General features: G+C 36.6%; 2 protein-coding genes across 14 annotated transcripts in view; one reads left to right on the top strand and one right to left on the bottom strand.

Annotated features, from left to right (window-relative positions):
• Window positions 1-10426, bottom strand: part of ABI2 (abl interactor 2) — a 110792-nt gene that overhangs the window by 5910 nt on the left and 94456 nt on the right. For 6 of the 12 annotated variants that reach the window (XM_049887926.1, XM_049887924.1, XM_049887923.1 and 3 more), the window contains 2 exons: window positions 8889-8975; window positions 4182-4355 (listed from right to left, as the gene is read on the bottom strand). In XM_049887926.1, the coding sequence (XP_049743883.1) occupies window positions 4182-4355; window positions 8889-8975 (261 nt within the window). The remainder of the gene's footprint in view (window positions 1-4181; window positions 4356-8888; window positions 8976-10426) is intronic. The other 6 variants (XM_049887929.1, XM_049887927.1, XM_049887925.1 and 3 more) reach the window with 1 other exon arrangement.
• RAPH1 (Ras association (RalGDS/AF-6) and pleckstrin homology domains 1) overlaps window positions 1-10426 on the top strand; it is a 136683-nt gene that overhangs the window by 95437 nt on the left and 30820 nt on the right. The window lies entirely within an intron of this gene.

Genomic DNA, 10426 nt, shown 5'->3' with positions numbered 1-10426 from the left:
AATATTTACAAAGCAAACAACTTACTCCACTTGCTGATTAACCTAATCTTTTTGCAAGTCAGGTGCTCTCATTTCTTTGCTTTTAACAAAATTTATAGAGTTATCAGCTGATATACATGATTTTCAAAAATAGAACATTATTTGATTTTTGGCAAATAACTCCAAAGATGTTAAAAGAATTGAATGACAGTGCCACATAAAATTTCTTCCATTTTCATCTACTTATTTATGTGAGGAGCCCTGGTGGTGCACTGGTTAAGAGCTCACCTGCTAACCAAAACGTCCGCAGTTTGAATCTACCAGCTGCTGCTCCTTTGAAACCCTATGGGGTGGGTCTGCTCTGTCCTGTAGGATCACTGTGAGTTGGAATTGACTCTATGGCAACGGGTTATTTATGTGAACAAGGTTTTCAGCACCACTGCCTTAGCTGAGGTCCTTATCTCTTGTTGAGAGAGGTATCCAACCTGATCTTTCCAATTCCTGTTTTTCCTCCTTTCTAAGGTACTCTGTAGTATTATCTTTTAAAAAATCAAGTTAAAATATAAGTACATGAAATCTTATGATTAGCCTGCTTAAAAATCTTCCACAGTTTCCCTCTATTACCTCTATACAATGAAAACTAGAGAAAAAATAAAAATTCAAACATCTTAGCATGCTATTCAAGGCCTTCCACCACCTAACTACAACTAACTTCCTGTCCCGCACTCAACACCACCACTCTCTCCCTACGACCCACCCATGTGCTTTTACACATAAAACTACTCACCATGACCCAAACAGCTATGCCCTTTTACTTGGGGGATTCCCTCTGCCTAGAAGGCCTTTCCTTTCTGTCTTCTCTGCCTGGGAAACTACTCATCATTCAAGGCACAGTATAAATGTCATATCTTCTGAGAAATTTTCTAGCAATCCCCAGATAGAACTCATGGCACTATTCATTGTCTGACAGTCAATAATGGAGCAACCATGTTGATTTTTAGATACAAAGAGGAATAAGGTAAAGGACTGCCACAGTCTAGTGAGGCCAGAAATGTTATTCAATAAATTACCATACATTGTTTATACTTCTCACTAGAAATTATATCACTGAGCCAGAAAAACACAAGAACAGACATCTTGATAGAAGGAAGGGATATAAACTGGGTACTGACAAATAAGTAGCTGGGTACTGACAAATAAGTAGGAGTTTGCCTCCGGGAAGAATTTAATGCTAGCAAATGGTATAGTTGAGATGCAGCCCCAGGTCTGCCAGATTCCAGAGCTCAAGCTTAGGACAGCAGTTAAGAGTGTGGACTCTGGAGTTATACCACCTAGTTCAAATCCCAGCTCTACTAACTACTTACTATTTTACAGAAAACACTAACCTTTTCTAAGCTTTTTACTCAACTGTAAAATGAGAATTTTAATACTAATACCTCAAAGCATTGTTGTATTAAGAAAATACAGAGCTCAGGGCCTTGTACATGGTAAAAATTGTATATATATATACACACACATACACGCATGTAAATAGCACATATATATAAGCTGCTTTTATTAGCATTAATAACTATTATACTTCCTTTTCTGTAGCAATGTGACATTTTCTACTATATTCTATGACATTCTACATTATTTTTTGAACCTTAATTTCCTACTTTGCAAAATGGAGAGACTAACTGCCTTAATAGGTAATAAGCCTTCATTATGCTAGGCACATAATAAATGCATGAAAATATTTGTTCTCTTCCTAAAGTTAAAGATACTCACACTGTATCCTCACTTGGCTAGAATGAGCAATAAGCAAGGGTTAAGATAAACCTTCTCCTGTGGCACTGGTTCTCAACCTTGCCTGCACACTGGAATTATCTGAGGAGCTTTATGAAATTGTGATGCCTAGATCTCACTTCCAGAAATTCTAATTTAATAGGTTTAGAGGTGCAGATATATTGAACTTTAGCTCCTAAGATGACTCTAACATGCAGGCAGGGTTACAAAACAGGTTTTAGGGTCTGAAATAGCAAAATGAGTCATTAGGCAATAGCTGTAACATTTATATACATCGTAAACACAAAAAAAGCAATCATAAGCTGGAACACATATATATATATGTGTGAATGTGTATGTGTGTACATTTTATTTTTTGCCAGAAAGTGTAAAGAAGAGCTTATTTGGTTTTCATGCTTTCAAAGTCTTAACAGAAATAAACCAAAATTTGGAAAACATCTTAGGGAGCCCACCTGGTAACCAATAATGAGCACATGGACTGACTGATAAAAGCCCAAAACACAAACATCGAGGCTCAGAGAAGCTTCTCGAAGGACAGAATCCTGGGGAGAGACATGCCCCCACTTCCAGGACCTTTCTAAACCTCACCTGAGTACCTCTTCATGTTACTCCTGTGTCACTCTCGATTTGCATCCTATTATTACTCCCTGTTCATGTCCTGTAACTTCTGAGTTGTATCCTTTACCCTAATAAACCATGTTAACTATTAAGTATAGTCTATGAATTCTCTGTAGTGTTGCAGCAAATTACTGAACTCAGCAGAGAGAGAGAGAGAAAGAGCCATGGGGAATGAATGGTGTCAAAACAGGGGAGTTGGAAAGTGGAGATATACTTGACTTCTCCTCCTCCTAGGAACCCGCTTTGTACTGATTCTTACTCATGAAATTATTTGTTTAATTGAGTCGTACTTTTTTATCCAAATATGACAATCTCTACCTTTTAATTAAGTTGTTTAAATCACTTACATTTAACACAATAATTGATATGGTGGGTTTTAATCTACCAGTTTGCTATTTGAATTCTATTTGTCTCACCTTTTTTTTGTGCCCTTTTTTCCTGGCTTCTTTTCAATTCTTTTTTATTATTCCATTTTATCTCTTATTACTTATACATTAGCCGTATCTCTTCGTTTTGTTTTTGTTGCTTTATCTAGGGTTTACTATACATTTTTGTTTCAGCCTACCTTCAAGTATCAACGTACTACTTTACGTATTATATTAACAGCGTACTTGAGTTTCCTCTCTCATTTGGGCTAATGAAGTCACTTCTGTGTTCGCTGTAGGCAAGAAACTGATAATTTTATCACTATTTTGTTAAAGTTACTTATCTTTAAAAGAGATTATGATATCTGAAAAATGTCTGTATATCTACCTATGTATTTACCATTTACTTCACTCTATTCATTTTTTAGACCTGAGATTGAATCTGGTATCATTTTTCTTCCACCTGAAAAAGTTCCTCTTAATATTTCTTAGCATATCTCTGTTAGTGATGAATTTTCAGCCCCCCTTTTTTCTGTAAAAGTCTTTAATTTTGGAAAAATATTTTTGGGCTAAGTAAACTTAAACTTCAGGTTAACAATTACGTTCTTTGATTACTTTAAAGATGCTGTTCAATGTCTTCTGGATTGCGTAGTTTTTATGAGAACTGTGTAGTCTTTTTTTTTTTATTGTGCTTTAGGGGAAAGTTTACAGCACAAATTAGTTTCTCATTCAAAAACTTATATACAAATTGTTTTGTGACATCCCCACAATGTGTCAGCACTCTCTCCCTTTCTACCCTAGGTGCCCTGTGTCCATTCATCCAGTTTTCCTGTCTCTTCCTGCCTCCTCATCTTGCTTTTGAGCAGGAGTTGCCCATTTGGTGTCATATATTTGACTGACCTAAGAAGCATGTTCTTTATGTGTAGTACTATTTGTTTTATAGGCCTAATTATTGGCTGAAATTTTTGGCTTCAGGAGTGGCTTCAGTTCTGAGTTAGCAAGGTGGCCACAGGCCATAGTCTCAGGTTTCTCCAGTCTCTATCAGACCAGTTAAGTCTGGTCTTTTTTTGTATGTGTGTGTGAATTTGAATTTTGTTCTGTATTTTTCTCCTGCTCTGCCTGGTGCCTTTTTTTTTGTTTGGTTTTTTCCTCTACAGCTCATGTTACATAATTGCCATTTTCTCCAGTTTTTTTTTTTTTTTTAATCTTTTCTTTTGCAGTGTCACTTCAGATGTTTTATTTTTCACCTCAGACATTCCATGTGGATTTCTTTTCATTTTTTTTCTTTTAAATATATTTCATGTCTCTCTTGTGCTCGTGTTTTCCTTTACCTTCTCGAGCATATGTGGCATATGATATGCACATTTATATGTAGCATATTCCTACATACAGGCTTGTTCCCAGCCCTCCAGGTATCTCTCTGAAACTTACCCTTTTCTAGGTAAGATCTTGGAGCCCATGGAGGGTCCTCTTCAGCATAAGGATCACTATACTCAACCACGGCCGCTTCCTCTTCTTCATAATCTTCTGGAGGAGGAGGTGGAGGGGGGGATTCATCAAAGACTGGTTCTTCCACAGGTGGTGGTGGAGGTGGTGTATCTGAAACTAAGAATGTATCAAGCTGACAACAAAACTCTATACAAAGTTCAGTACTTCCTATACAGCTTCTACATTCATGGAATATAAACCTTGACTCAAAAATAATAATCTTACAGAAAATGACTGGGCAAGAGAAGTCGCCCCACCAACTACAATGTTCCAATTCTCCAAGCATGACTTCTTCCCTCTTGGGTTGGTACTGATATTGTATAAACTTTAGCCAAAGTAATTACTATTAACTAAGCCTCTCAAACCTGCCTGTGTTCATACATAATCCTTTTTTTCAAAGAATGGACTCACACTAAACCCAAGGAGGACTGATCATAAAATGTTTATAATTTAGACATTGATAACCACATTTGATTTATCAAAAATTAGAATATAAATCCAGGAAACAGTCAAATTTTAATGATCCACTACTTTTCTCTCAATGAATTATTTTAAAAGCATTTTGCAAAAATGAGGGTGGGATCGCAAACAACTTTAGGTGATTTCATCTATGAAGAAGTTTGTTTTTTTACAGAATTTCAATTAATTCAGACTAAATCATGATCCAGAATTTCTTCAGGATAAATGTCCAGGTATAAGCGTATAGTAATGTCCAAAAGATTATCTCCAAACTCAGAGAACTAAAGCTTTTACCATGCTTGGTACATACTTGAGCACAGCTCAGCAGAATAAACTGAATAAACCTGTATTTATCAACTGCCCAGTTTTACTGAACACCACTAATTCTTATTTATGAGGTACCAGTATTGTTTCAGTGAAATTCTCTGGGAAATCCTATTTGTTTTCTATTTTTTAAGTCTGAGTCTACTGATTGAAGCAAATGGATTTAAGAAGACTACTGATAGATACATGGTGAGAATTAGTCACACCAACATCATACTCGGTCCTATCCCAGTATTCTTCTCCTCTGCTACACTGCTCTGCAGTAACTTAACTACTTTATGAACTTCAGTATTTTCCCATTGAAAAATATACTTTAGTCATAGTGGTTTTAATAAACAAAAGATATACACATGTGATTTTTTTGTATATACTTTATAATAAAATACATAAGGTTGATGTGAGGAAAAAAAATCCTATTTGTATCTGCAAGGTAAAGAGATTGACTTCAAACAACTTCACAAAAACACAGATCCAAAGGAACTTTGTCTTTCAAAACAATCACCTTGAGAAATTACACTACAAATTTATTCAAAGATGCTGCCACTGCTCATTTTTACCTTTCTTACAACTGCTTCAGAGCCAATTTAATAATACCATCAACATAAACTACCATTTTTGAGGACTTAGAACGCTCCAAGTACTGAGCTAGCACTTTATAATAAAATACATTACTTCATTTTAATCTTCACTATCTTGGGAGGTGGTGTTTTTAATACTCATTTTATGAATATGAAAATTAGCTTTCCAAGATTAAGTGATTTATCCGAGGTCCTACAAGTAAGTGGAAAAGCAGGAATTTGAACTCCAATGCCTGTGATCTTAAAAACTACACTACGGCATGAGATAAATCTAATAAATTTAAAGTCATATTTCATTATTATTTATTCAACAAACAGCTGAGAGCCTACAATGAGTGGGTACTATGCTCAGCACTGAGAATAGGGTAGTGGTGACAGCCACACACTCATTAAGTGTAGTAAGCGCCTTAGGATCTTACAGGAGCACATCAGGGAACCAAGCCTCTTACATGATACAGGGAGGGCTTCCTGACACCTAAAGAATAAGTGAAGAGTTAATGACCAGCAGGTGAAGGAGGGGTGGATATTTCATGTTCCATGTAAAGAAAAAAAAAAAGTGCAAAGGTAACAGTACAAGAACTCTTCAAAGTACTGAGCAGTGTTCAGTGTGGCTGGAATGAAGAGTTGGAGATAGAAAGAGGCATGAGAAGGCTGGAGAGAATCAGGTGGAAGGTCCTTGTAGCATTTTGGACTCTTATCTAAAAAGCAATGGGGAGCCATAGGAGGATTTTAAGGAGGAGAATAATAGGATCATAGTTGCACTACTTAGCCCAGTATAACTGGTTCATTATGTTGTTGTTGTTGGGTGCTGGCAATTCCAACTCACAGCAACTTGGTTCCGTAATTTCCAGACTCCTTTCTGAAATTAAACTTAATGCAGAGTAAACATTTGTTACCAGAGTATCTTCAAAATAAGGTACCTGGAAAGCTCTGAAGGTAATTCTAAAGATCGGTATATATACAATTCCAAGGTGAATGTTTTGAAGAGGACAACATTCATTTGAATGTATACATTCTGCCATGTCTGTACAATCAGTGACAGCATACTTCATATAAAAGTTTCTTGTTTTATACATGTTATAGGTGAGAAATGTATATGACTACGAAAAGAGATGAGAAAGGACTATATCAAAAGACAATCATGCTAGGCTGGCAGAATTCGGGGCTGACTTTAAAAATGTAGGTAGTGCTGCCGTAATATTTTACAGTCAACTACTTAAGGCATTTCTAAGTCTTAAATTTGTAAGCATGCATTTCAATAATATTAAATTAAGACTACTTTTTGAGGTCTGTTGATGAAACATTTTTGATGTTTCTACAAACTATACAACTTTCATGAATGACCGGTAAAAACTGACATCCTGCTTCATAATCCTGTCCAACTTTCAAATCTAGTTTTTTACAAAATAATAATAACCTTTTAGCTACTATACAAACACTCCTGTTTGTCTGATGGATTTGTCTTCAATGTTCATTTTAAGATCTGGCCTTTACTCTGAAAGCTGCTTAGAACCACTTAGTTGAGAGTAGGTGACATCATGCAGTAACAACTGACTGTTAAAATTCTCCAAGGTGAATGCTCATCATGGTAGTAAAAGCAGTATCATCCAAGTGACTACCTTCATTAATCAATGTGATTAAATTAGGTGTGTGATGGGAGAAAATGTCTTTTACTGTAATGATGCTTAGACATTTCATCTCAATACAACACTTTATATGGGTGTGTAGAATAGAACAAGCACTGGAGATTCCTTCCATTTTGCTACTCTTTCAATATAGTCCAGTTTAGATGCAGACGAATATTTTAAAAAAAAGAGTAGAGAACAGTGACCTTCTATGCTACTTTTGGCTTCACAAGGTTGGCAAAGGGTCAGACCGTGGTTGTACTGGGCACACGTCGAACAGTTGAACCTTCCTGGGAGGCCAACTTCTCTCTGAGCTTGCGTGAGTCAACCCAAACCAAAAGAACAGTGGGTCTCAATAGCATAATTTAAAAGCTTATGAAATCGACCTGACTATACACGAAAATAGCTCTTAAATTTAACAAAACATCTTAAGAAATCACAGTGGGTAAACATTGGAGGTGTTCATGGGGGACGTCCCAATAAACAGAAGTAAATAAAACAGATTATTTCCAGAAATTAACAAATAGAAATGTAAAGTCACCTGAAAGAAAAACTAAGCCCTCAGACCAATAAGGCTGGATTACAATAACCAGCTAAAACAGGAACACATATAAAGAATGTGTTGCTCAAAAGGGGCATTTAGTCAGCTATAAAAGCACAAAAAAGAAGGGATCAAAGGTGCCTACTTTTATGTCAAATACTTATCTAAGTGCTAGGGAAACAGCCACTGAACAAAACAGGCAAAATTCCCTGCTCTCATAGAGCTTACATTCTAGTATTGGCAATGCCCATTTCCAAAAGTGCAGGAGCCCTAGGCAACAGAGAGCAAATGTCGAGGCCGTCTTTATGAGATAGATACATTAAGCTACTTCAGTCTGATGACATTAAATCTTTAATTAATGTAATTTTCCCCTCATTCTGATTCCATGCCCATCAGGCAACCTTATGATTATGTGGCTCCTCATGCAGACTGCTCACAAGAATTCCTATATCAGACAGTCTAAGTTCACTGGTTTCTGTGATAATAATTCCTCACTGAACATTAATACAGGCCTCCTGATTTGTAGACATCAGTCACCTGGGCTTCTTTAATGCTGCCCTAGGAGAAGGCTCAATGTTTCAATAAAATTAGTAGTTATCTGGTCCTGCATGGCTGAATATCAGAATCCAGGCCAAGCTAAATTCACTGCCAACCTATGAAACTTTGTGGGAGAAACAGACTGGGCAGCTTGGTCTTCTGGTACCTACCATGGAATGGCCATTCTGACCTATGCATGGACTCACAGGACTAGAGAAGATTCTGAGACCATTTACAATAGCTGTAAAATTCCAGTGATAGGAAACTAGACTACTACTTGTCTGAGCAACCTGAGAAAAAGATGGGATATCTGGTGATTAAATAACATTTCCCCAGTTGGATGTGATCTTTTTTTTCTTCCATATGCCTTATATTTGTCTTTTCTTCCCTACTAGATTTTCAGTTATTTGAAAGTAGAAAACGTCATCTTAATTATTTTATCGTTACCACTAGCCACTCATATGACTTGATCATAATATTCAAATATTTGAAGGATCAGGAAGTGAATGACTATTCAGCCAATCACATATAAATGACATTTTATGCCTATAATCTGGTCTACAGCATAAAGAAGACATAAACTTACTATTTTCTTGGACTCTGGCCACAAATCCCATTAAAGGTAACTGAGGAGTTACCTGTAGGATGGAGGGAGGAGGAGGAGCAAGAGATACTGCAAAAACAAAAAAAGGTGTGGAGGATAAGGGGTAAGGGCAAGTTATATTAAAAGGAAAGGATAATACAATAAAATGAACATATAAGGAGGGAAACCACTATTCAGAAACATTTTATAAGCTATCTTAAGAATCCCCCTTTGAGGGATAATTCATTAACACACAAAACATTAGGGGAGTTTTTAGGAAGTTTTAAAAATTACATAAGGAGGCATTTATTATACACAGATCTGCTCTAGCCAATAATACCAACTGACCTTTCACATCAATAACATGTCTTCTCAAAGAGAATTTCTTCAGATTATATGAATAATTTGGTTTTCTGAATTTTACCATGAAGGTCACAAGTTTAAATGTTCATCAGTACAGGAGGAAAGAAAACATTACTATTTATACTTTTCATTATTTCATTAACAAATTAACTGATTCTTCTTTCACTAGTTAAACAAGTGTTTACTGACTTCCTACTAAGTGCAAGGTATTTTTCCCTCTATCTCAAATAGCTGGCACAGTACCTAGCACTAAAACTAGCCCTCAACAAACATTTAATGTATAAATGCAGTTTCCCAAGAGGAACTCTAGAGTTACAGCTTCCTTCAGAATGGGTATAAAGTATGCCTTATAAAGAGAGAATGCCTTTATTAGCTCCAAATTAGTTATGATTAATAAAACTAAAAAGATGAGTAAGAGTCTTTGACCTCAAAGAGATCCATTCCAGTTGTGAAATGATGGCAGAACAAAAATCTTATCCCAACAACAGTGGTAGCAATTTCTCAGAGGTAGTAGTGTGGTGGTGCTGGTTGTGGTAAGGCTACAAAGAAATGACCTCTGAGTAAGTAATTAAAGAAAGAGGAGCTCCCCTAGCAAACAAGGGTTGAGAAAAACAATCACGCAGAGAGAACCACGTGCAGGCAAAGGCTTGGAGGCATAAAACAGCATGATGAGTTCACCATACTGGAAACGTCTCCATATGGCTACCTTAAGAACTCCAGAGAGAAAGTAGAAATCCTGGAAAGGTGAGTGGGTGGATATGAAATAGGGAAGGATCATACGTGCCAGTGAAAGAGTGTTTAGTGGAAAGAGACTGAACTTCACAATCACACAGCCTCAAACCCATGACCTACCATTCGTTTGCTGTTCTTTGGGCCTAATTCATGAATATTATATGAAAAGGAGGTAAGGCAACCTACTTCACAAAGTGGTTGCAAAGATAAAAAAGATGTATGCAGGAAGTCTAACCCAGGGCCTGGCACATAAAAAATCGAGGCAGTAAAATAGAAGGCCGGGGGCGGGGGGTGGTGGGAGGGTGAACTCAGTAAGTGTGTAGAGAAAAGACGAAAAAAGTACTTGGTTAACTAACAATTTAACCCATTGCCGTAGAGTCAATTCTGACTCATAGTGACACTATAGGACAGAGTAGAACTGCCCCACAGCCTAGCATTTAACCATT

Source organism: Elephas maximus, chromosome 6, assembly GCF_024166365.1.
Source record: "Elephas maximus indicus isolate mEleMax1 chromosome 6, mEleMax1 primary haplotype, whole genome shotgun sequence".
NCBI lineage: Eukaryota > Metazoa > Chordata > Mammalia > Proboscidea > Elephantidae > Elephas > Elephas maximus.
Note: the sequence above shows the minus strand (reverse complement) of the source record. Positions and strands in the feature narration are given on the sequence as shown.